We start from the raw sequence: 26,658 nt of genomic DNA, 5'->3' as shown, positions 1-26,658 counted from the left end.
GTTTAATTATGATGTGTATATAATTATGCAAATTCAACATTTTATTTCCAGTTAATTAATTGTAGTGGGGTAAAAGTAGAATACTCAAGTAAAGAATAAATACTATACTTAACAAATACTTAGCATTTTATGTTTTTTTCTGTTGTTTGTATATGTTTTAAGAATCGGTCACTGTGTACTTCAATTGTATTGGATTTGGTTGCAACGCTGTTTACCCCTGAAACTCCAAAAGTGTTTTCTTGACTCAAACACTTGACCCCGCCCCCCCCCCCAATCGGCATATTGGTGAGTAGATAATGAGTGAATTTTCATTTTTGGTTGAACTATCCCTTTAAGCTTTTTAAAAAATCCTTCTCGCTCTCTCCACTCCTCCAGCCCAGCAGGTGTTGCTATTGCAGCTTGTTAAACACATGAAGAAGAAGAACAACAACAGGAAGAAAGTAGAAAAAGAAGTTATCGACTCTGTCCAATCAATGAATGGGCGGAAGTTCGGCTCGTCACCGCTCTCCGGGTTTGTAAACACTATGTGACTGTTACACGCTCACTTCACTGCCCACAGCCGGAACAACCGGATCGACCGCTGGCAGTGATCCCCCCGGGCGGCAGCTCCTCCACGGTTTACTTCCCGGTCTCTGCTGTGTGAGTGTGTGTGAGAGACCTGTGACCGGCGGAGACTGCAGAGATGTCGGATAACGGAGGATCGGCTGTCGGCCTCTTGGCTTACGAGACGCTGGTTCACGCGGTGGCGGGAGCTGTGGTGAGAGCAGATGTCAAGTGTGGTAACTGTGTGTGAAGCGTGTGTCTGAGCCTGGAGAGAACATGGAGATTCACCGAGTCTCTGTGTTCCTTTCCCCTTCAGGGCAGCGTGACAGCGATGAGCGTCTTCTTCCCACTGGACACGGCCAAGAGCAGACTGCAGGGTGAGTGTCACCGTCCTGGACGGAGGTTACCTGACAGCAGCAAACCCTGAAACACAGCTGAGCGACTTCACACTGAAGGTTAAAGGAGTAGTTCACTGAAAAAGGCTGATTCAAATCTGTCTACTGCAGAGTCATTTGAACCAGGAATGAATGTCCCATTGCATCTAGTCCCATTGCAGACAGAAGCCAGACGTTAGTGGGTGTGAGTGGTTTTTTCTGACCAGTGGAAAATGGCCTTAAGTGAATAGTTTCACTTCACTAAAGGGGCCAATCCAATTTTACCTGGGGCCAGTGCCCCCCTGGCCGCAACCCTGGATCCACCCCTGTGTCACCATCATAAAGTTGAGGGACCTGGTCAAAGATTATGAAGCAGAGACCAAGATATCCTGAGTCGATGAGAACTACACACAGCTCAAGACGAAGCTGTGTACTGGTCTGTGTGAGTTTTAGTTCCTGACTCATGTGAATTTTTGAGGGCAGATATGGATATTAGGGAGTTATAGATTTCCAATACAATATATTAGCGGTCTTTATATAAATTAAAAACAAAATGACAATGATTCCTAAGATTCTGTTATCAAACTCTTGTCACAAACGGATCATTCCATGTCCAATAATCACACCTTTGTGCGTTTTGGGCAATTTCTCATGACAGTAAATCAAATGCATCATACAAATATATGTATTTATATTTATTTTTATTGTAAAGCACTTCTGCTCTCGAAAGGTTTTCTACCTGGTAAACACCACTCTGCTTTAAACTCAATCACCTCTCTGTTGTAAATTTGACGTTACAAGCTCACGCTGAGATAACCCCTGATGTGCATTACAGGGTTATTTACTCAGACCATAGAAAAGGTTATCCTCTGCTGCAGAACACATCATAAATCCGCTGAGGCCGAGTGGTGTTCCAAATGACCAGTGAGGTGATATTGGTGAAATGGCCCTTTTTAACTTTCACCTACTTGCTTATCTCTTGTCTTTCAGTGGACGAGAAGCGGAAGTCAAACTCCACCCCCATCATCCTGGCTGAGATCGCAAAGGAAGAAGGCCTGTCAGTATAGTTTAGTGTCGTAATATAACAGAACCTGCAGCATCAATTCCTACCAAGTTATGATTTATTTTGTTGTGATAAACCAATTGACTTGGTTTGATTGTAAAAACTGTGTGCAGCATTATTGTATATGCAGCAGACATGCATATGACGCAAATGAGTAGAATCTAGAGCTAAAACAGTCAATTTACCACATAGTTTATATTTAGCTAATTAATTAGCAGCATTGTTTCATTCACCAATCATTTAGGTAATTTTTTTGAATCGTACATTTTCTATTTCCAGCTCCTCTTTTGTGTATTTTCTGATGCCATTAAGTTGCAGCACTATCCTTAACCATCATGTTTTGACTGAGTTCTCTTCACTTCCTCCAGTCAGTCTCTGTACAGAGGCTGGTTCCCAGTCATCTCCAGCCTCTGCTGCTCCAACTTTGTCTACTTCTACACCTTCAACACGCTGAAGAGGCTGGCGGTCTCTGGTCCAGGCAGGTCCGGACCCGGCAAAGATCTGCTCATGGGAGTTGTAGCAGGTAACTCGCATATAGTAAAACTCCTTTTCATGAATGAAGCCATCAAACGCTTAGTATTAACTGTGAGTTCAGCACCAACCATTACAAATTAAGAGCTGTCTCTAGTGGTGGAAAACCAATGTTTGCTCTAGTTTTGCTTCTATTGTCAATCACTTTCTGTCTTTCCTTCCTCATGGTGTATTTGCACAGCTCATTTTTTAAAAACTTTTTTAAACCACTGTTGTTTTTCTAAAGGCTGCAATTAACAATAGTTTCCATCAGCGATTAATCTGACAACAATTAATTAATTTTTTGTAACTTAAACATTTGATAAATATAAATTTTCAGGTATATTTTGTTAATTGACTAACGGATTAATACTTTCAGCTCTGCTTTTGGCCATATTTACTTACAACCTTTCTATGCACACCAGCCACATGTACATCATCAGAATAATGTGAAACCATTGGCAGGGATATAAATATATATAACCGTTCCATAGATGTAGCAGACGTCCCTGATCCAGAGTGTGATTTAAAGAGCTCTAACAGTCTGGTGTTCATGCAGGGGTGGTGAATGTGGTCCTGACCACTCCCATGTGGGTGGTCAACACTCGGCTGAAGCTGCAAGGGGCAAAGTTCCGTAACGAGGACCTCCAGCAGACCCAGTACAGCGGCATATTTGGTATGTGATGTACATACCTTGTGTCTTATAGTTTCCCAGTTCAGACATGTTTTGTGTTGCTACTGTTCGGTCGTAATAAAACTGCTGTGTTTCAGATGCTTTCTCGCAGATCATAGCCAATGAGGGAGTGGGAACTCTGTGGAACGGCACTCTGGCCTCTCTCATCCTCGTCCTCAACCCGGCTGTGCAGTTCATGTTTTATGAGGCCTTGAAGAGGAAGGCGGGCAGGGGAGGGAAGAAGGTGAGAGGACACAAGAAAAGATCTCTTGTCTCTCAGCCTTGTTTGTTTTTTTTATTCTTCAAGAAATATTATTTCATGCCTCATGGGGTGAGATCTCATACAAATACAAATACAAGCATCCAAATGAGATTTCTCCACCTGGTGGCCGGGCTCAGCATCAGAGATCAGATGAGGAGCTCGGACATCCGGAGGGAGCTCGGAGCAGAGCCGCTGTTCCTTCACGTCGAAAGTTGAAGTGATTCTGGCATCTTAACAATCAGTAAGTGAATTATATCTTTGTCTCCTACCACAGATATCCTCAGCAGAGATCTTTGTGATTGGGGCTATTGCCAAGGCCATTGCTACCACGGCAACATATCCTCTTCAAACAATTCAAGCCATCCTGAGGGTAAATACTATCTCATGTCACAGTTCACCCTGTTTTCTTTTTTTTTTTTTTACATTTCCAAGAGATCTCAACTAGCAGCCACTGTTAAAGGATCACAAGGCTGATCTCCTTTAATTATTGTCAACAAATCTCATAAAAAGACCAAATGCAAATGATTTCCTGTTTAGATATGTTTGTTTGTGCAAAGGCTATAAAAAACACCTTAATGAGCCAAACCGTTGTACTGTGTGCCAGGTTTATATAAAAAACTATAGTGTAAAACAAAGCTGATCCTGTTGCCAGGCAACTATTATGACAACCAGCGGGAGCTAAAGTAATTTACTGGTCCAGAACATACACTGTATATAAAGATGGCCGACCTGTCTCCACTTCCTCCTAGAATCTACTATCTAGAAGGAAGCTAAAATAACCCAGATAAACGGAACGCTTCCATCTCGTGCATTATTCAAACCATAGGGACCCCTGATGAAGCCTTCTGTATTCTCACTGTATTTGAAAGCAGGCAGATGTGAAATGGACTCAAATGCTTCATGAGCTCATAACTGCATCGGTTCTTTAACTGTATTCACAATAAGTCCAAAAAGAAAAAGTCATATCTGGGTAAAATAAGATAACTTGGTGTGTGTTCTCTCATCAGTTCGGTCAGTACAAAGGCGATGGAAAGGGTGGTGTGACAGGAAGCCTCTCCAACATTTTATCCCTGTTCATGGACAGAATCAGGTGAGTGCAGCCACAGCCACACACACACGCGCACACACACACGTCTTCACTGACACAATGATGGTTTCTTATTCAAACCTGTTCTCTCTACCACAGGAGGAACGGTTTTCTTGGTTTGTACAAAGGCCTGGAGGCCAAGCTGCTCCAGACGGTACTGACGGCTGCCCTCATGTTTGTGGTGTACGAGAAGATCATTTCAGCGACCTTCAGAGTCATGGGTCTGAACAAGAAGCTGAAGCACTGAACAAACGCCCACTTCAGTGCAGCACGGCATTAATACACTTGTTGTAAGTGGGTTTTGTTTGTGCCAGAAGTTACATCGATTACATAAGACAAGAGTTGGGATTTGGTGCATTTAGGGCTACAGACGCTTGCCCAAAACAACCACAGAGAGGTAACACTCATGTTTTTAACCTGGTTCCATCTGTGCAGACTGACCATGAATATCAGCTCTGTTGAATTTGGTTGGACTTTTATGGTAAATTTAAGGAAATAAATTATGATAATGTATTTGGCAAGTCTGCTATGGTAACAAATTTAACTAAGTGACTCTGGTCTTAATAAAACAGACCATCTAGAAACAACATTAATGTCGGCATGATTTAATTTGGCTCTGTGATGGAGAAACAACCTGTCCAGGGTATTCCCCACGCCTCTCTTAACCCTTTAAGAATTCGAGTTAAAGCTAAACACCAATGATTTCCTTTGCACATAAAGACCGAGATTCACTTGCCTACAATGAAATTATATTTTACCATCAGATGAGATCTAAGAACTAGTTGGGAAAAATATTGCATTATTTGTAAAGGAAAAGTTTGGCATTTTGGGAGAGTTGCATGAGAAAGAATGTTTTGTGTGTCAAGTAATTAACACACAATAAATAGCTCATTAGGTTGACTCACTTGTTTAATTGTAATAATCTAAAAACTCCAGAGACTCTAGGAATCCACTGGTCTGGGCTGAGAAACTGTCTGTGACACAACTCTGGAAAACAGCGATCTGACGTTTTTTAAACTTCAAGAGATCAGTGTGTTACTTTATGAATGAGCTGTAGAAGTGCTTGTTGTTGGACTTTGTTAGCTTTAGACACAGGCAGGCTCGGCTCAGTGACTTAGCATAAACAGCATTTCCCCCAAAATGTCCAACTTTGTCTGGGTTTTTCCTGAAATGACGAGACCAATAATTTACCTAATGGTGCGTTGTCTGGATTTCGTCCCCTGGATCATTCCTCGTACACTCCGACCAATGTTTAACTGTGAAATTAACTGCGTTTGGCGTTTTGCAAGATGAAAACCTCGTGAAGCTCAGAAGACACACAAGATGTCGTTATTACACACAAATGAGCAGTAACAACAAAAATGATGAAAGAGAGAAATTGGCCTAGCTCCGGTTGATATGTCTTTAGTTTTGTGTGTAAAATCTGCTCTTACTATTCCAGGCTAGAAAGGTTTTAGTTTTAATAATTATAATAAATTAATATGAATTTAATATTACTTGGAATGAGTCCATAAAGTAAACCGTAAAGGTTACAGATGTAATAATACCACAGTAAGTGCCTGTTAATTGTATCATAAAAAACTGTACTATGATCTGAACTAAGTACTGTGATGACTGTTGATGATTTACATTAACCATGATGCACTGTGTTATCGATGTATGGTTTTTAATGATTGGTCAGTATGAACGTTTTGATTCCATTATTTCTGCACGTCCTCTAGGTAGGGAAGGCACTGGCAGTAATTTACAGTATACGTTCATCACTGTGCTCTTTCTTCTTTTATTACAAGAGTTACTATACTCAACACTGTTGTACAACTTCATATTTAGGAGATTAACAGTCTTGCATCTGTTCATCAGGTGCATTGATGTGAGACATTGTCAGTTTAAAAACTAACAAATGATTTACTGGATTTGAGCTTCTCTGCCTGTTAGGTTTGCTCAGTTGTAAAAAGAAAAGTTGGTTTGGACTCATGCATCTACTGTGTGGAAATGCCTCAGTGGAAATCCACCACAAGATGAATGCGTTTCTAATTCATAATATCAGTCGAGCACATACCTCACACTCCCCTCATGAAACCACAAGTCACTAGATCTGGATTTTTATTTGATTCTGCACCAAATTGCACACATAAATATCAGTCCCCTGCACATGTTTTTATTTTCCATTAAGATACACAAATAATTTTCTGAGAAATCAAGTAAAATGTTGAAAGATGTGTGTAATTGGTGTGAAAAAACAGAAAACTGAAAGTTATGTGATTACGGGAGAATGAAATGAGCTTTATTTAAAAGGTGAGAAAGGGCTCAAATCTGGAGAATGAGTCACTGTTAGTTAAAAAAAAACCACAGAATAGGCAGTGACTCATTTGAACATGTTGTGATTTGTCTTAACAGTTTACAGAAAAATATTTGTAACTGCTGATGCACTTTCATTTATTTTCAACACATTTTTTAAAAACATTTTCTAATTTTGTTTATTTCAACATAACTGTTTTGGGAATTTAAAATTATTGTCATAACCAGGGAATAATAAAGTTTGTGAAACTGTTGACACTACATTGTGATTGTTTGTTTTACATAAAAAAAAACACAGCTCTCTTTCAAATGATGAACGAATACCATCCTCGACAGGCAGGAAATATTAGGGCGTAAACTCGGTAGAAAACGCATTCACTCTGCACTTTCACATGACAAGCACACAGTTCTCATTGGGCAGGCAGTCTCCCCTACGACAGATCAGAACCAAAAGTGAGGCTACATCCACACTACTACCTTTTAGTTTTAAAACTGATCACTGTTGCTACAGTTACGCCTGCCGTCAACACAACTGTGGAGTTTTCCAGCCTCTAAAACTGGAAAGGTTGGAATTGCTGTTGGCCCCGTTTGAGTTTGAAAATGTTTGGAAGCGAAGATGCAGTCACGTGCATTCGCCACCTGGTTCTTATCAGTCACTACTCTACCAGCTGTGAGGGCAGAACATTGTAAACACTTACTGTCATTAACAGTTTCCCCACGTCAGTCCAAGAAAAGAAATCCTGCTCTATGTTTTCACCATGTTTGTTCCTTGTTTGTAGTATTTGCTGTAAGCAATCAGCAGCAGAGTAGATATTCTCCTTCCTGTTTACACTGACACGCACATGCCCAGTGTACGTGAATAATCATGTGATAATGCCTTTTCAGGTATGTTCCTATGGACGGTGGTTTTAAAACAAAAACAGTATGGATGTAGCCTGTTCGCGCGCACGCACACACGCACGCACGCACGCACGCACGCACACGCACACACACACACACACACACACACACACACACACACACGGGGGGGGAAATAATACCCTTCAGTCTGACACACGCATACAGGATAATAAAAAAATTCCCTCCAAATGATCATGAACTCTATGCAAGCTGCACAAGTTAAGTTGTCCATGCATAAAATGCCAAAGTATTTTGGTTTAAAAAAATCCCTCTATCAACAATTCTGTTTGACCAGATATTGTAAATCAGGACTGATGGTGTGAGTCTCGACTGCTGGTCATCTCCTCGATATACCAGCGGGGCAGGAATGAATACGGGGAGTCCCTGTGGATGGAGTAGGTCACATCTCTGTGGGGCTCCCAGGTGAACAGGTACACCACACTGGGAGGGAAACAATTATTCAATATTAAAGTATTTAAAAAATACATTGGAAAAAGTCCAATGTTGTCTGTATCACTGGAACTCACCTTGGGTTGTCTTCAGTAACCACATGCTTCACAAAAGACAAGAAATCACAGCAGAAGTTCATACAGACTGTCGGCTTCCAGCAGTTAAATTCATTCTGTTCAGAGAGAAAACACAAGACAGTATTAATAAACTGTGTGATGTTACATTTTCTTTTGTGAATTTCTTTAATTAATAGACTTCCGGTCTGCAGCCATGCTAGTGGTTTTGTGGGGTTATAGGCTCAGGATGATAAGAAGGCTATTTGTTTGATTTCTGCAGGTGTTTTTTTTTTTTTCAACTTCTGTTTATTGGAATTTTACATGGATAATTCACAGTCAACATTTGAAATACATCCTACATAACTCCCTTCCCATGTGCCCTCCCCCCACCCCAACCCAGCATCCCCTTGACAGACACACCACCAAATATTTAAATAAACATCTGTATACAATGTTGAGTAAATAACACACAAAACAAAAACAGTGAATAAATAAACATGTAATGTACACTCCTTATAAAACTAAGTACATCAGCACTGTGCTATACCAAAGGAATTATGAATCCTCCCAGTCTGTTATTTGGGTTAAATTGTCATAGTATGCAAGAAAAGGCCTCCATACCCTTTCAAATGTATCTGCAACTCCCCTCAGTGTATATTTAATCTTTTCAAGCTTCAAATAGAACATGATCTCTTTAAGCCATCTTGTATGAGATGGTGGCACCGGCCTCCTCCAGTTAAGGAGGATAAGGCGCCGAGCTAACAGAGTGGTAAAGGCGATCACAACATGCATGCCAACCGGCCATACTGTGCCTTCGGGCATCACCCCAAAGAGTGCAATTACAGGTTGAGGTTCAATCGTCATGCCATAGATGTCACTCAGCGATCCAAAGATTTTCTCCCAATATGTTTGGAGGCTCGAGCACAGCCAAAACATGTGTAGCCAGGTTGCAGTAGCTAGCTTACATCGGTCACATGTAGGATCAGTATTAGGGTATATTCTTGCTAATTTCTCCTTGGTGAAATGGAGACGATGAACTATCTTAAACTGTATTAGACCGTGCCTAGCACAGGGGGAGGAGGAATGAACCCGGCCAAGGATTGAAGCCCACTGACCATCAGCAAATGACAGGCCTAGGTCTTGTTCCCAAAGTGTCCTTAAGTTATTCAGAGACTGTGGGTTTATCGCGTCAATTTCCCCATAAATCCGGGAAATGGCGCCCTTGAGACCGGCATTGAATCCTAGGAGACTATCTAAGGGCGTGCTTGTGGGTTGTGCAGGGAAAGGATGGTAACCCCTTTGTACAAAGTGCCTAATCTGTAGGTATCGAAAAAAATGGGAACGGGGCAACGCATACCTCCCTGACAATTGATCGAATGAAGCGAACACCTTGTTAACATATAGATCCTTAACAAGTCTAATCCCATTGCCATGCCAGGCCCGAAAGGCCAGATCTGACTTGGAAGGGGTGAAAAGATGATTTGCCAGAATAGGAGCCTGTATTGATGCGCTCTGCAAGCCAAAATGCTTCCGAAATTGTACCCAGATCTTCAAGGTATTGGCAACTACAGGGTTTTTGAAAGAACCAGAATTAAGCGGTAAAGGAGCTGTGACCAGTGAGTGGAGTTGCAATTTAAAAGATTCCAATTCAACCCAAGCGGGAGCGTCCACATCTGCACCACTATTAGCCCACATTATGACCTTTTGAACATTGCAGGCCCAGTAATAGTGAAGAAAATTAGGCATTGACATTCCTCCTAACTTTTTCGGCCTTTGTAAAAAAGTTCTGCGAATACGGGGGGCCTTTCCATCCCATATAAATGCAAATAGTATTTGGTCCAGTATAAAAAAATGTTTTTTAGGAATGAAAATCGGAATACATTGATACAAATACAGAAACCTAGGAAGAACATTCATCTTGATTAGGTTAATCCGGCCAGCTAATGATAAGGGTAATGTGCGCCAGCGGTTTATGTCCTGCCTGCATCGATCCAATAACGGTGTGAAGTTTAGTTTATATAACTTGTGAAAAGACCGCGGCACCACCACCCCAAGGTATTTAAAATGGGAAGACACTCTCTTGAATGGGAAGGCTGTGGCCGGGATATCGAGAGCTGCTTTGTTTATGGGATAAAGTTCGCTTTTTTCTAAATTCAGTTTGTAACCTGAAAACTTTCCAAATCGTTCCAAGGTAGACAGGACGTGCGGCAAAGAATATACTGGGTTAGCAATGTACAAAAGTAAATCATCGGCATAAAGCGAGAGCTTGTGTGTTGTGTCCCCTCGAGTTATCCCTTCAATTGCCTGGCATTGACGAATAGAAGCCGCAAGCGGTTCAATCGCCAGAGCAAAAAGCAGGGGACTCATAGGACAGCCCTGTCTCGTGCCTCTATGTAGTGGGAAATATTTTGAGTGAGAGTCATTAGTATGGACAGAGGCTAAGGGAGAGGCGTACAACAATTTAACCCAGGAGATAAAATCATCACCAAAGCCAAATTTCCTCATGGTCATAAATAAATATTCCCACTCCACCCGGTCGAACGCCTTCTCTGCATCTAAGGATATTACAAGCTCAGGATCATCCGAACTGGTGGTAGTATAAATAATATCGAACAGCCTACGGATATTAGAATAGGAATGTCTGCTTCGAATAAATCCGGTTTGGTCAGGTAACACCAGCTTGGGAAGAGCACTTTCAAGCCGCAGAGCAAGGGACTTAGCGAGAATTTTACAGTCCACATTTAGAAGGGAAATCGGTCTGTGAGACCCACACAACAAGGGGTCTTTGTCCTTTTTAGGTAGGAGACAGATGGAGGCTTGGTTCAGGGTTTCAGGGAGATGGCCAATTGAAAATGATTCATTAAACATTGATAGTAGTATTGGGGATAAGTCTTCTGCAAATTTCTTAAAGAACTCCACTGGGAACCCGTCTGGTCCAGGGGATTTGCCAGATTGCATATATTTAATGGCACCACAAACCTCCTCCAGCGTCAGGGGGGAGTCGAGGGCATCTTTCTGAGAGTCCTCAAGGGTTGGTAGGTTCAAATTCCGAAAAAACGACTCTGAATCGGAAGCCTCATCGTCACATTCAGACGAGTATAAGTTTGTATAAAACGCTACAAAAGCATCATTAATCTCCTTGTGGTCTGTGGTCACTGAACCCGAGGTGGTCTTGATTTGAGTTATCTGGCGTGAGGCTGCGGTTTGGCGGGCTTGGTGAGCAAGAAGCCGGCCTGCTTTGTCGCCAAACTCGTAAAACGAATGTCGGGACTTTAATAACAGCTGCTCTGCTGCTGAGGTGGAGGCTAGATCAAACTCAGTCTGTAGGTGAATCCGCTTTTGATAAAGTTCTGGAGTAGGCGTTGAGGCATACTGATTGTCCAGCTGTGAAATTTTGACAGAAAGCTCTTTCAATTTGGCCATCCTCGCCTTTTTGGTATTTGAGGCATAGCCAATAATTTGGCCTCGCAAGTATGCTTTCAGCGCTTCCCATATGGTGCTATGAGATACCTCCGGTGATGCATTGGTCTCAATAAAAATTTGTATGTGGGTTTGGATGAATTTTACAAAAGCGCTGTCAGAGAGTAGAAGAGGGTTCAGGCGCCACTGTTTATATGGGGCAGGATGATCAGGGAAATCTAGTTCAAAGGATAGGGGAGCGTGATCAGATATAACTATACTATGGTAAGTGGGAGGGCTAGAAGAGGGTATAAGCCGGGCATCTAGAATAAAATAATCAATCCTGGAAAACGTATGGTGAACTGGTGAAAAGAAAGAAAAAGCCTTTCCTGTAGGGAAGTGTAAACGCCAGGGGTCAACCATTCCATACTGCTCAATAAAGGTACTAATAGCTGTGGCCATTTTAGACAGTGGTGCATGTTTGGTAGAAGACCGATCAAGACTGGGGCAGAGAACACAATTAAAGTCACCCCCAACAATCAAGTGGTGGCTATTGATCCCAGGGACAGTAGAGAAAAAAGAGTTAATAAAAGCGCTGTCGTCCCAGTTTGGAGCGTATACACTGGCGAGGATAACAGGTTTATTGAAAAGCTGACCGGTGACTATGACAAACCGGCCATTCGTGTCTGCAATTACCTGATCACTATCAAAGGTAACACTTTTGTGTATAAGAATAGCTGGATTTCTGCAGGTGTTTAAAGAAAATGATGACCAAAGAGGAAAAGTCAGGGAAACACTTAAGTGAGAAGCAATCATCCTCTGCAAAAAATGTATGGCAATCTGTCTGATAGTTGTTGACATTTGACTAAGAACTGGCATTAACATCCCCAGTCCCACAACACAAGCATGACTACAGTAAATCCAGATTAATGTCTCCACTCAAGCTGCTACACAGTACCTTGATGAGATGTGATATCTTGGAGATGTGAAACGTCTCCAGAGAAACCACCACTCCTTCATGATCCCGAAAGCCTGCTATAACGCGAGGGACCCCAGGGAGGAACGACTGCGCCCACCACTTCAGCAGCTTGAACCTAACATCCACAACAATGAGAAACACCAACGTAAAATCAGCTGCGTTTAGGTAAATCAAATAATAAACAAACAGTGATAAATTATATTTTTTTATATATTTATATTTATATTTAAAAACTAGAATTACAGCAATAATACAACCCCAAAAACAAAATGCATCCAGCCATAAAAATGATGCCAAGTTGCGTTTTACTACTCGATTGTTCACCTGTGGAAGTTGCTGCGCTGTTTGGGGGTGCAAATCTCTGCAGAGGTCTTCAGCTCGACGTAGCAGGCAGGAGCAGCTGGAGCGTTGGGATCTTTATCCCGACAGTCCACCTCGCCGGAGAACAGAAGTTTGTGATCCGCGAGCCGAGTCTGCACCACAGTGCAAAAGCCCTCATTCGTGTTCACCACACCACCCGGGTCAGGTAAACTGTGGACCTTATCTACAGGGAAGCATAAGACTGAAGTGTTATCATTCAAATATTTGCCTCTCACTTTATGTGCATTGGGTTTATGTGTTACATGTCTTATACTTGACATGTATGGAAGCCCATTTCTGCCAGGAGGTTAAAGCCATGAGATACTTTAAATTATTTTTTTAACTTACTGTCCAAAAAGCAAGATATAAAGTGATAAAGATTTTTGAAACACAAGTTATACATGAGTACTTTTATTTTTGTCTGTAAGAAAATTTCAATTGTTGTTTTTCCTTTCTTGGATGAAATGGGCTCCATAGAAAGGCTATTTATAACTATGACTGACTAAATTATTACTGATCTTTATTGTTAATTGTTTAAACGTATATACCTGCACATGTGTATTGCTCAAACTTGTACCCCCAGTACATCATCTCTTCATGCCTCTCAGTGCGGTTCTCTCGGTCCCTCCGAGCAGCCTCTGTTTCCACTTCACTGATGTAAAGTGTTCCTCTAAACATGGTGGCCGCCAGCAGCCAGCCCTCCCGTGTCTCATAGGGAGTGGTCAGCAGCTTGGTCAGGTGACCCCGCCATGTCACAAAGTCGGCATCTAAAGCACTGGGAAGAGCATGTGATCAAACAACATGTGTCCAACAGGTAAACACAGTTGTCTTGAGACTTTGGATTCGCAAGTTTGTGTCTGACTGTCCAAGCACTAACCGTGATGAGGCCGTGGTCGCACTTGGGATACACTTTGTTCTATTGGCTATGATCCAGCGCAGGATGTGGTCCAGCTTCTCCTTCACACTGTCATCCCTTTTTATAAAGCGGTCCTTGTATCCATCCCTCAGGTCGAAATTGGGACTTCTCTCAGGTTCCTCGTAGTATCTCATCTGCCTGTCGTCGTTGAAGAATCTGCGCTCACCATCGAGGGAAAAACTTCCTACTTCGACAGGCTGCTTGTAAACAGGAAAGTCTCTTTCATAGAGCTCCCTTCTGGTGCTCAGACTCTGAGAGCCGAGCGGGTTTGGCTCTGGAGCTGATCCAGACTGACGCTGCTGGTGATGGTTTGGCTTCAACTGTTTATTCTCGTGGGGATTTCTCCAACCGTCGCCTCTTTCCCTTTTGTACGCTGATCGGGGGTGGTCCATCGCTACCTGACGGGGAGAAAAGAATAGAAACGCACAGATTTCATTTAGATGGTCTTGATATTCTTAAGTGATCTGCCTCATCATCACTTGTGTCGGCAGAGCTGACATTGTTTTTATTCTGCTGAAACGACATCTTCACACACATCACGTTCACCATTTGTTACCATGTCCTATTTTATTCTTCTTCTATGGCCTAATCATGTACATAATAGATGCTCATGGTGTATTCTGTAATGAACATGACTTTTGCTGCTGTGACTGTGACATTTTCCTGCACAGGTTGATTTTATTTACTTTAAAATGCTCCACATAAACAACGTGTGTTATTGTTAATACGTGCACATTCCTGATGTAAAGATGGACATGTTTGTATTGTTAGCAGTGTGTCCGCGTTGTGTAAACAGACAAACACGTTGTTTTCTAGTGAATCCTCACGACGCAAACGAAAACCCACCTTGGTTAGCAAACACGGCAGCTAAGCTAACCCTATCTTCATCTCAAGTCAGCCACGATGATAAACCGGACCTCGCATTTAGAAAAAAAGCGGCCGCGATGTTTTTTCAGCACCTTTTCTTATAAACACAAAAAACGACAAGTGGCGGCGGGAGAAAAAACAACACACGAGGTAAGTTTGTTTCGTTAGCCGCAGAGCTAACTAGCATCGTAGGCTAATAACAAACTGCCGCGGGTTTTCCTCCAGGGCACCAGGTGGCAGCAGTGAGACCTCCTCCACGCAACAGGAAGAAGAAGACTCGGTGAGTAGTTGTGGTGTGGGAGCTGTGATCAGTGCAGAAGAAGAAGAAGAAGAACGGCACACAAGACAATGTGAACAGTAACGTCATTGATATTAATAGCTGCCAGGTACGTGCTTTAACTGGTTTGAATGGTCGTGTGTGACGTGCGTGTGTCAGTGCACGGACCAAGCTGTGTTACTTAGCAGTTAGCCGCATTAGCTTGGCTAACAACAAAGACATAAAGCGACCCAACCGGTGGGTCCTGCCGAACTGTGTCCTGATCAGAAATGTGTTTCACCAGTGAATATGAGCGCCTGGGTTTATTCTCAGAGCTGTAATTTGGGCTAGAAACGTAAAAAAGTGAATATTTTACAGCTAAGTTCAGACACGAGTCTTCGTAAAGTCGCAAAGTGACAGCTGTTTTTATAAAAACATGTTCTGATTACACAGTTAAAGGGGTTGTTCACCCAAAAAAGATTCACTTATTATCCACTCACCACTATGCAGGTGGAGGGGTGGCTGGAGTGTTTGAGTCCACAAAACAGTGTCTCGGGCTGCAGCCAGATCCAATACAATTCAAGTAACGGGATAAATTCTTAAATCGTAAAACAACAGCAGAAATCGTGTCTCATGATTTCATGTGTTTAGAGCTGTGGACTTAAACACTTCACCCACCGTGGTCAGTGTTGCCTTCAGAGAAGAAGAGCAGCTGTTTGTGTGATCAGCTGTTGGAGTCTGCAGGTCATGACCTCTCCACCATCATTTCTCCTCCAGGTATGAACAGGAAACGGGCTCTGATTTCTGACACTTTCAAAGTGAAGAAAAGAAGACATGGCACAGAGAAGTTCGGAGTTGTCTGCGAGGGAGACGGTGGGTTTGGCTGAAAGGTTCTACACAGAGCATCTTTTTCTTTTTGGGTTTACGCCCTCCACTCAATGACCATCCATGTATATCTTCACCTCAAAGGGCCAAAAGACATCAGATCCACGCTGCAGGACCTCATGACACTGTTTCCCAGAAAGCTCTTCAATGACGCCCTGCCTCAGATTGTGCTGAAGCATCAACTTTACAGTATACACCATGACAAGACTTCAGTGGACAAGGAGCTGGTAAGTTGGCTCTTTAGTCTTAATGTCTATATTCATTAGAGATGTTCCAATACCATATCTCCCTTCCTGGTATTCGACTTACGTTGTAATAATATCAACTTATTTAACATATTTTGACAGTTGTATGGCACCTACTCCAAATGGCATTGTTGATGGCTATGCAGTTTTAGCTGAATAAAACGAATAATCTTGGTATTGGAATCTGTGGATGCCCGACCTGGCACTTTTGTCAGTATCTGAGGCATTTCTGTTGCTGTTATCAGAACATCTCTAATGTTGACCTGTCTTAATGTGAAAGTACACAACACTCCCACCCCTTGTGTTCCCAGAATAAACTGCGGGAACAAGCAGAACTGCTGATGTTCCAGCTCGGGTTTGATACGGAAGCTTTCGGGCTGATTTTCGCCGCAGACTTCAAGGCCAAAGTGCTGGCAGCAGAGGAGGGAAAAGTGACCCGAGCGACGGTGGAGAAGTTCTTGGAGAAATTGTTAACCTGCTCTTGCACAGATCTGAGCTTCAGCAAAGACAAAATGATCAGAGAGTTCCTCTTCACAGACTCTGAGATAACGTATGAAAGAACCTGTTTTACTCGAACGGTTTGAAAATACTTTACAACTGAGTCCTCAGACTTTTCAAATATCAGCACATGCTTTATTTTCCCAACACGTAGGCAGCTGGTGAAGTCAGGGCTCCTGACTGTGAGGGACGCAGGCAGCTGGTGGCTGTCCATTCCCAACTCAGGGAAATTCACCAAGTACTTTATACAAGGTGGGTGTCAGGGAACACTGTCACATGACCGCTATAAGCATTCATTCGTACTGCTGTCAGTTAAACTTTTTAACGGGCAGCTCGATGGGAACAGCAGACATAACAACAGGGGGAGCTCTTCACTAGCTGCAGGCTCCACTAATGGCCTGTAAGCCTGTGAGATGTGTGTCTCTGACAAGTACGCCTTTGAAATCTAGGAAATTTCTCAACAGTGTGAATGTTTTCCAACTAAACTGCTTCGTTGTTTTATCTCAGGCAAATGTTTGGCCTTTATTTAATGTATTTATTGTATTTAATGTTTTTACTCGATGTCTGGTTTGATGCAGCAGCACAATTGTCTCCCTCTGGAGACACTAAAAGAACCTTAACCTCAACATGTCATTAACATGTCACTTGTTTTACAAGATTTTTTGGCAGTGCCCTGCGAATTGGAGAATTTGTTTGTTTCTAACCGACTGTCCCCTCCTCCTGCTAGGTCGCAAAGCTGTGCTCGCCATGGTGAAGAAGTCCAAATATAGTGAAGTGTTGCAGGCAGAGCTAGAGGAGCGGCGAACAACCTCACATGTGAAATTCCACATGAAATACCACATCCACGACATTATTGGTGCCGATCTGGTGGAGAGGTAATATTTCTTTGTTTACTCACTTGGATGCTAAGAACAGGTTCTTCATACAGCTGCTCTCTGATTTATGATCCTCTGTCAGTTCAGTAATTGAGGGTTTTCTGTTACAAGGTCAGACATAGTCAAACCTTCAAAAACAAGCCAGCTCAATCCCCTTACTCAGAAAATCATCACAACAGCTACGATTGCTTAAAAACTCAACTCAATACATCTGTTGTTTCCGTCATCGTCTATTTACCAACTGGGCTAACATGGCGTATTACCAGTACTGTGCTCTTTAAGAATCATATGTTTACCTTATTTTACTCTGTTTTCTTTGTAGCATACCGACAACTTCAGGGGCATTGTTGCGATATGTTGATTCCTGAGGCTTCGTAGCAAGACGGACCCAGCAAGTGACTGAAGACGTGAAAGTTCACAAGATGAACTACGCTTGTGAAATGTGTTCGTATGAAGACTCACAGTTGATACATGTAAGATTTCATGTGTAGATTCTGTGCCAAATGTTATATAAAAACCTTGTGGGTTTATGAATTGTCAATTATGTTGACATGACCATGTCAAGATTTAATTTATCCTGTAATAAACATGAGTGATGACTTGCGTGCACACCATGAAACCACTTTGATACTGTCGTCTGTGTGGTGTTTGAACTTTGGCCGTTGCTCTCTGTAACCTCTGTTGCCAGGTTTAACTGGCACGAAGAAGCCTGAGCCACTCATCTGCTAAATTCAGTTTTTTGGGTCTATATTCCCTGACAGATTCATTCTCCAGGTCTTTAATATCATTGTTCCATTCAATGTAAAAAGAATAAACTCATGAACACATATTTTACAGCCGTGCAGTAACCTAAATGTTCAGTTTTGTGTGTCCTATCAGTCGCTACATCCACTGAACTGTGTCTTTTCAGTCAGTATTAATTGAGAAGGGGCCGATTCATCTAATTTTTAAAACTATTAAAATAAAAAGGCAGAAAACCGTCCAATCTGGAAACAAATTCTCTTTACGATGAAATTTCCACATTCACCCCACGTTTTCCAATAATGTCTGAGTGAAGAATTTACTGTATTTTAGGTTTCAGTAGTACTTTTGTTTTGTATTTCCACTATCAATTAATCTGTTTATTTTCTCTTTAAGCCTAAAACAACATCTTCAACAGAATCCAAAGATATTCAGTTCATTATGTTTGCCTCAACATTTGACTAAAATAATTGTTTGGTTATCAAACCATAATTTTCTGTCAGCAGCTCTAATATTGTGTTGGTGTTAAATCAAGAGAAAAATTAGTTTCCATTGGTCAACAAAGTCTGTTTTTTTCAAGAATTTATTGGCTTTTTCAAAAAGTGACAATAGCTTTTATCCATAAAACTAACAAGTCACAACATTGGCTTGAATTAAAGCACAGCTTGATGTCTGAATACAATACAGATGAGCAACATGTACTTAACCCCTGATCTAGTAGTTCAAATACAATTTGTAAATAGGCAAAAAATATAACTGTAGCAATTCTAATCTTAGTTTTCAGTATATGTTGCACATACATGCTATCAGCATTAATTACAAAAAGCTAGGCTTGCAGGGAGATTAAGGTAGCGTTAACTGTAGAGGTAATAAACAAAGGATATTCATAGTGTTAGTTTAACAATACAGTGAGTGAAGTGTGATACAAAATAGTCAATCACATGATTATAACAAAAATGAGTACACTGTATACTACACCATAACCGACAGTAGCTTTGAAACTGCTCCTTAGTGACATTGCTTGGCCAGTAGTGATGCTATTAAAAATCAAATGTGCTGCACAAAAGGTTTCTGATAAATGCCCACAGAGCATGAAAGGTGCTCTTGATCCCCACCACCAAAACACCTACACAGTTCTAATCCAATATCTAGTTAACTTTTCAGCTTTGCACTCCTGGGCAGCTAAACAGTTGAGATATTTCTCGGGTAATATCGCAAAGAGGAAAGAAAAATACCATAAAGCCAAACACATAAAATACTGGATCCTTAAGGTCTTTTTCAGGGATGAATAGCACTGTAAGAGTCAGCAGACGTTTCCGCAGAGGGAATTTGTAGTTTTTCTCTGTCATCATTACACCTATGGAAAATGTGCTAGGGCTGAAAACAAACTTCCGCTGAAGAGATTGTGGTATATGAATGGTAAATTTGATACAAAAAGGACTTTACAGCTGGTTACTTTAAGTTCTTTTTTCACCGTGTGGTGACACAGGATTGCTCTAGAAAAGTGAAACTGAAATGAATCCAATAGAAATCGGTCATGAAGCTGAAACAAACAGCAGCACAAAAGTTTTCAGCTGTATTTCGGAGGTTTGAGACACAAGAACAACAGTTTTCTTTTTGGCTGAAATACAGTATGTGTGCAGAATGTATTTGGCAATGTTTCTTCCACTCAAAACAAACCAAGACTGTAAACAAAAAAAGAAGGTGGACAACCAGTGGAAGAACAAATTGAAAACATTCCACTGTCTTTTTTTTTTTTTTTTTTAACAAAACATCCAATTCATTTCAGAAGGCCTCAAGATTTTAATAATTTCATAGACTCATCTATACAGTACACGCTGTTAAAAAAGAACTAGGGTCTAAAATCATTCAACCCCACATCCTAAATCTGACCCCATGTCAAATTCATCATGGAAACGGCTGGTAGAACAGCTGTAGCTACGCTGATGGAAGAAAAGAAACTGAAGCACATTGTTTCGTGTGTATACTGGTGCGTTTCTCCTGTGTCATTAGCCACCCTCACCACTAGCTGTCATGTTCCCCTGTAACCGGTTCAAATGGAGGAAGTCTTAGAGGAGAGAGCACACCTTCCTCTTCTTCTTGACAGGTGGAGGGCAGAGGACGGCCCGGATGGCCTCGTCAAACACAGTTTTAAGGCCACGCTGGGTCAGAGCTGAGCACTCCAGGTACTTGACGGAACCTGAGGGAAATGCACATAGAAATCGGTTTAATGTTTGTCTTTTAAATATTTCAGCTTAAAACACCAGATAATGAGTCAGTGCTGTTACCAATCTCCTTGGCCATTGCCAGTCCTTGGGGGTAGGTAATGGGAGTGAGTTTCTTCTCCTTCAGCTTCTCTATGGTGTCCTTATCATCTCTAAGATCCAGCTTGGTGCCAACCAAGATGATGGGAGTGTTGGGGCAATGATGTCTCACCTCAGGGTACCACTGCACGGAAAGCACAACACAGGTTAGAGGTTTTACTTCTCAAACCTTATTATTAGCAACTGATGCACTCAGCGATGACTGAGGGACTTATTTTTGGTCCCTCAGGGGCAGCACATCAAGCTGGAAACACTGACACAGTATTACCTCCATTCAGGCTGATCTGTTAAACTTGTTAAACAAAAAGTTCCCCATTTAAATTTATCCAGCAGATCTGTTATCTGACCAGCTGATAAATCTACGTCCAATATTCATTTTCTTTTAACTCCACTTTTGGTCTCAACCATCTCATGACAGAAATATCTGGCTCCTGAGCAGAGGAATGTGTTCGCAACTAGTTATTAGCCGTTTCTGTCTGCTGTTAGATGATGAGCAGTTAGCGTGTGCTGGGTTTAACGGAGCCTTTTCACTGAAAAGTGCGGCTGGCTGAAAGGTCGATGCTAGGAGAGTGAAACCAGAACAGAAGTCATGGGCAATAAAACCAACACCATCAGTGTCTGATTTTAACTTCCTGCAGATACTCGTGTCACCCACTGCTTTTATAGAAATAGTGATAATAGTGACGAAACAAAACTTTCTACAAGTTTATGTGTCTCTCTGTGTCTAAAGAGCTGCTATATGTGTGAGAAACTGCTGTTTCTGGAGACTTCTGCTTATTATACAAGGGCAATACTCATAATAAAGAGTTAAAAATGTGTGTTTGTGCCATTATATAGGCCTTAAATAATTATGTGAGGGTTTACAACATGTTCTAGTGCAGAGTATAGCTAAATGAAATGTAATAATGAACTAATTTACATTAATAAGTAATACACTTCAACACACAGTTGAGTGCAGCTCTTTCTGCTGCCACAGCTACAGACGAGAACTGCAGCTAATCTCACTGGAAACTGAAACTAGTCGGCTCAATCTGGGCAGTGTGCGGATGCTGCGCAGCTGACGTACGCTTTACTTGAAGCCAACATCTCACTGATTCTAAAAAGGTTTCACTAAGTTTTCTCACGTAACCCTGAGCCACAGTGGTGGATAATCAGGGATTCAGACCAAAATCCCCTTTGTTTAAACTGCACAATATTATCATTAGTTTTGGTACCAGTGAGACAATAAAATAAAATCCAGAGGGTTCAGTAACAGATTAATGCATTTAAAATCTAAACAGATGCCAAAAACACAATATAAAAACAAACTATTTGATCTTTTGCTGCGATGATCACAATGTAAATAGCAAAAATACAGTGGTCATGTTACAAAGTACATATTTAAGTAAAAACCACGAATGTGCACTTTTATGTATTTGATTGGCCAATGCATTGCCTGGTTCAACTTTTTTTTTGGAGCCCCGAGTGCTGTGTATAAGAACTGGTTTCATTTTATTGAATGGGACAGATATGTTTTACAGGCAGGCATCATGTCGGTCTGAACACAGCCCAACAGGATAAATGCCGGCTGTTCTGAACCAGTCACTGTCAGGACTGAAACCATAACAGAGGAATAAAAGCAGCGTGGAATGTCATCTAATTTAAATGTGGTCAACACCCTTCCTTAAGTTAAAAACTCTATTTTAAACCTGGTATTCTTGAAGAGCAAATTCATTAAACGGATTAGTTAAGATGTCACTCACTTATTGTGAGTCACTTTGTCAGCATAGTGCTTCTGCATTCCTTATAAATACTGACTGCACAACTACAGTCCCCAATCCCTCAAGCTAACATTGTTGTGGTACCAGATACCCTGACTATCCCAAGATGATTGGCTAGTGCACTATCCTCATCAAACCTCCAGCTATAGTGATGATGCTTTAACTGGAATGTGTTTGTCAGGCGGCACAGGAATCTACCAACCAGATCAGTGCCAAAAAACCTGATTAACAAAAGATTAAATCAGTAGCTTTTGAAGTTGCATCATCTTCCAGACAGATTTTCAGCAGAAACCAGTGTGCATATACATCTTTACAAAAGGTCATCCAATGAAAACTGGAAAACACTCTAGGCTTTTCAACTGATCTATCGTTATATACTAAAACAGTTCCATGGTAACACCTTCACAGCCTCCACTATATCCTATTTTGGTCAACTCACCTTGGCACGGACGTTTTCAAAAGAGGCAGGGCTCACAAGCGAAAAGCAGATGAGGAACACATCCTGGTGAGAAAAGGAGGAAACAATACAATCAAAGTCCATAACACTTCCTGACAAGAACAGAAACAAATACTCCTGTGTTCATATCACACAAAGGTGTGGTGTTTTTCTTTCCCTCTGATTTCCTAATTCATTCTAAGCTCCTAATCTTTCCAAATGAAAAATGTAAGGGCACAGCCGGCATCAAAATATACTTAAGGCGCATGGCACAAGCCAAAGGGAAGAATAACAAGTCTAATATAATACAGTATTGTCAAAATGTGTCAATGTACCGTCTGAGGGTAGGAAAGTGGGCGGAGTCTGTCGTAATCTTCCTGTCCCGCTGTATCCCAAAGGCCCAGGTTCACTGGTTTTCCATCGACCATAACATTGGCAGAGTAGTTGTCAAACCTGATGGAAGTGATGATGTGAGAATAAGACAAAAACAAAAATAAAGCTAAAAATAAATTGACAGGAAATAAACACTCAAGCGTTGAAGTGCAAAACAAGTTCTGCACTGATCTGCTGGGCCTCTTCAGCTCTCTCTTGAAAATGAATCATCACCTATTAAATCTGGCTCAGCTAAACCGAGCATGTTGGTTATTAACAGCCTGCTCAGCCAGTCCAGAATGACTGATCAGACTGACACAGAGAAACACAGTTCCCACAGCTGGTCTGGAACCAGATAGGGTGCAGGTATCTGAAAAACCTAGACCTAAGCATGCACTGGCCACCGTTTTAGAACTACGCGTTCCAGACCCACGAAGAGAAGGAAACCAAGTGTTTGTATTCACACCATCTAGGCGTAACATTTATTTCAGCACACGATGATAGAAATAAATACCCCGGTGGCATAATAGTGAGCAGCTTTAAGCAGCATGTTATTTCTCCAATCAGATTTCCATGGCTGTGTTTCCAAATGAAGGTCAAACAAAAGCTCTTTAAGTTTATATTTCCTTTAGAAAACACACATCAGTATGAAGTTGAATGCACTAATTGTAAGTCGCTATGGATAAAAGTATATATATATATAATATATAATGTTGGTAGCCTTGATAGAGTTCTGTTTTCCTTGTATTCGCATGTCAAACTGGTTAACTAGTGCCGCATGCGCAGGTCTTAAACAGTGGCTGGGGGATTCTCGCATTCATAGGTCTAAACAGTAGCTGGGGGGGGCGGGGACTGGGGCTCTGCAGGTCGATGATATTGGGTTTTCCTGCAACACGCCTATCCCTAAATCTCAGTTGCAGCCCACAGCAGTGATTATAACCTGTTCTACAGGCAACCAAATCTCCGTCTAAATAGGCAACTGAAATAAAAGATGCCTCCCACATTATGCAGTGAATGTACAAGAAAGGGTGGACACAAATAATGGATTAATAGTGCCGATCGTCTCCTAGTCTGACATAAACAAATGCATAAATGAATCATCCACACTAGGCTGCAGTCTCAGATACTCACACTGTGGGGATGTACTCTCCAGGAAAGGCATTGGTGGTGTAGCTGATGAGCAGGCAGGTCTTACCCACAGCTCTGGAGGGGAGAAGGAGGATGAATTGTTTAGTAAAAAAGAGCATCAACGAAATGCCTAACAAACGTTTCCTGGAAATGATCATATCCAGATTCTCTATCTATGATCTAAAAATCAAAGACACAAAAACAGCAAATACTCTCAATGGAGAAGCTTCAACCAGAGATCTCTCTGCAGTTTTGCCTGGAAAATTACTTTTACAAGGACTTTTTGGTCAACTTGCTGGTCAATTAACTTATAAATTGTTTTGCACTTATCAAGCCTGAGAGTTCAAATCATAAACAAAAACAAATAGTCATCCCTTCATTGGGAAATCAGGTTTAGATTGTGCACACTGGATTTGGTCTTTGCCAAGACGAGCACACAGGATAACAAGAGGAGGGGTGTTTACTAAACGTGAAACTTAAGTGTTGTACCATTTCCCATGAACCATTGAGTCACAATCGAAAATCAGTCATAGGCCCATGGGTGACTGTGCTGCTGTGCTATCCACCACACCCTGACCAGTATAAGTGAGTTTACCTCCCTCTCACCGTCACATAGTCGGTTATAGCTCGTGTTTTAACCCTTAACCAGACTCAGACTGAGCGATCTCAGGCATTTTAGAAGCTGGGAAACCAGCAACACAACAGAGCATTGCACAAACACGTCGGTGTAAAGCTGGAGTTTAACTCTGCGCGTTGCTCAACAGGTGAGTAACTGCGGCCAAGTGTTTCAAACTCTGCTGCAGACGGCTGTGTGACCTGCCGGGCGGTGTGTGACTCACCCAAAGTGGGAGGAAAACACAGTAACCGGGTTAACTTCAGGTTGGCCAACGTGAAACTAGCTGAGAGATATTTAACTAAAATCTGTAAAAACGACCAATTATCAGTGGTGATGTGTGAGAAACACAATAAGTGATAATATCCACGTAGTAGAAGCAGGTAAAGTTAAAGCTCGGCAGCTAACTTGACCCGTCTTGGGGGAAATCCTGGAGTAAAAGGCTTCGGCGTTAGCTTGTCTGGTTTGAGCTAAATGCTACATCTTCGCCATTTGAGTTAAACAGAGGGTCTCGGAGGCCTGAACCGAAACTGGGCTCCGTGAAGTTAACTCACCCGTCTCCGACAACGACACACTTTATGGCCTGCATTGCGCCGCAGCTAGAGGAATGCTAGGTTAGCTCCGGGAGCAAGCTAACGTTAGCTCGCACGTCTCGTTTCCTTTGTCCGGGGGGGGTTGCTCGCTGGGTTTTAACGCCCCGACAACGTCTCCTTCTCGGGCGTGTGTGGCTTCGCAGCGCGGCTCTGGGGGGCGCGGAGGAGCTGGCGGGGGAAAACTCGCGGGCGACTTATCTGGCACTTTAGCACGAGTTCAGTCAGAAGTGCGCTCTCGACATTCCCATGCTTTCGTGGGCTGATCGGGAAGCTGCGAGGCAACAACAGCGGCCACCACCCCTGAGCTGAGAGAGAGAAAAAAAAAAAGTGAAGCCGGACACCGCCACCACCAGACGCTGCTTCCGGTGCGGTGACGTCGCTACGCCCACCGGGGACCCACCCCAAAACAAACAGCGGGCGGTCCCGCGGGTTTCTGTAAATTCAGAGAACACGAGCATGAACAGATCTCACGAGATGTGGCGTTTAAAAATTATAATATTTACTCGGATGGCCCAAAATAAACAAGAAGAACAAGACGGGGGAGTTAGAGTGTGACACGGAATGTGGAAGTGACGTCAGCTAACCCAGCCTTGTTTACGATGGATTTTGTTATTCCCTGCACTCAGGTTTACTGTCTTTATTTTCTTACTGTCAAATAATACAAAGAAAAGTAAAAGAAACTAACACTAAATTAAGTTTTTCAACGGGACTGAAACCTGATGGAGATGCTAACACTGTTAAAAACACATCAGTTTGCAGGACTCACCTCATCACTGTGAAATTCATAATAACAATAACTTCATTTGTATAGCACTTATCTAAACAAGGTTACAAAGTGCTTAACAAAATCCATGGCAAAAAATGACTTAACTAAAGTAACCGGTATTCAATTCAGTTCAATTTGAAGCACCAAATCATAACATAATAAGGTCAAGACCTTAACATTTATAGAGAAATCTAATTAAATCTGTCACGTCAGAAAAAAGTAAAAAATACATGGTAACTGCAAATTATATTAAAATCTGAACCAAGTCTCAATGTGTATTCCCAGGAGAAATTAATAACATTAATAGAAAATTATCAAATGAATATATCAGAAGTCGGAACAAGATGATGGTGTTGTGTTACATCATCTGTGTATGACAAAAGGTATAACTAACTTCTGATAGATATTGTGAATTTTCTTTTGGGAATT

The 26,658-nt window shown here is 41.8% G+C and overlaps 4 protein-coding genes across 5 annotated transcripts; 2 read left to right on the top strand and 2 right to left on the bottom strand.

Moving 5' to 3' along the window:
* Window positions 1-425: 425 nt before the first annotated feature.
* Window positions 426-5,331, top strand: LOC117765711 (peroxisomal membrane protein PMP34). The gene is made up of 9 exons (XM_034592134.1): window positions 426-757; window positions 860-920; window positions 1,908-1,974; window positions 2,349-2,503; window positions 3,050-3,166; window positions 3,262-3,407; window positions 3,700-3,795; window positions 4,433-4,515; window positions 4,612-5,331. The coding sequence occupies exons 1-9, from the start codon at window positions 683-685 to the stop codon at window positions 4,757-4,759; spliced, it is 948 nt and encodes a 315-aa protein (XP_034448025.1). The 5' UTR covers window positions 426-682; the 3' UTR covers window positions 4,760-5,331.
* Window positions 5,332-7,796: 2,465 nt separating this feature from the next.
* dxo (decapping exoribonuclease) lies at window positions 7,797-15,084 on the bottom strand. Its single transcript, XM_034592133.1, has 7 exons — window positions 14,717-15,084; window positions 13,832-14,268; window positions 13,503-13,729; window positions 12,919-13,138; window positions 12,574-12,709; window positions 8,238-8,332; window positions 7,797-8,151 (listed from the first exon to the last, which is right to left on the bottom strand). Exons 2-7 carry the CDS (start codon window positions 14,260-14,262, stop codon window positions 8,016-8,018), a joined length of 1,245 nt encoding a protein of 414 aa, XP_034448024.1. The 5' UTR covers window positions 14,263-14,268; window positions 14,717-15,084; the 3' UTR covers window positions 7,797-8,015.
* Window positions 14,992-18,117, top strand: LOC117765712 (serine/threonine-protein kinase 19-like). Of its 2 annotated transcripts, none has more exons than XM_034592135.1 (7): window positions 14,992-15,123; window positions 15,771-15,866; window positions 15,963-16,105; window positions 16,435-16,673; window positions 16,776-16,873; window positions 17,349-17,496; window positions 17,819-18,117. In XM_034592135.1, the coding sequence occupies exons 2-7, from the start codon at window positions 15,773-15,775 to the stop codon at window positions 17,862-17,864; spliced, it is 768 nt and encodes a 255-aa protein (XP_034448026.1). In that variant the 5' UTR covers window positions 14,992-15,123; window positions 15,771-15,772; the 3' UTR covers window positions 17,865-18,117. The 2 variants fall into 2 exon arrangements, with proteins under 2 accessions (XP_034448026.1, XP_034448028.1); XM_034592137.1 differs by lacking the exon at window positions 14,992-15,123 and adding an exon at window positions 15,223-15,251.
* A 689-nt stretch (window positions 18,118-18,806) lies between these two features.
* Window positions 18,807-25,830, bottom strand: LOC117765705 (ras-related C3 botulinum toxin substrate 1). The gene is made up of 6 exons (XM_034592128.1): window positions 25,425-25,830; window positions 24,261-24,332; window positions 23,093-23,210; window positions 22,761-22,823; window positions 20,526-20,685; window positions 18,807-20,437 (listed from the first exon to the last, which is right to left on the bottom strand). Exons 1-6 carry the CDS (start codon window positions 25,457-25,459, stop codon window positions 20,307-20,309), a joined length of 579 nt encoding a protein of 192 aa, XP_034448019.1. The 5' UTR covers window positions 25,460-25,830; the 3' UTR covers window positions 18,807-20,306.
* Between the last annotated feature and the right edge of the window lie 828 nt (window positions 25,831-26,658).

The sequence above is a fragment of the Hippoglossus hippoglossus genome, chromosome 8 (genome assembly GCF_009819705.1).
Source record: "Hippoglossus hippoglossus isolate fHipHip1 chromosome 8, fHipHip1.pri, whole genome shotgun sequence".
Taxonomy (NCBI): Eukaryota; Metazoa; Chordata; class Actinopteri; order Pleuronectiformes; family Pleuronectidae; genus Hippoglossus; species Hippoglossus hippoglossus.
The sequence above is the reverse complement of the archived record's forward strand: the minus strand, read 5'-3'. Positions and strand labels throughout refer to the sequence as shown.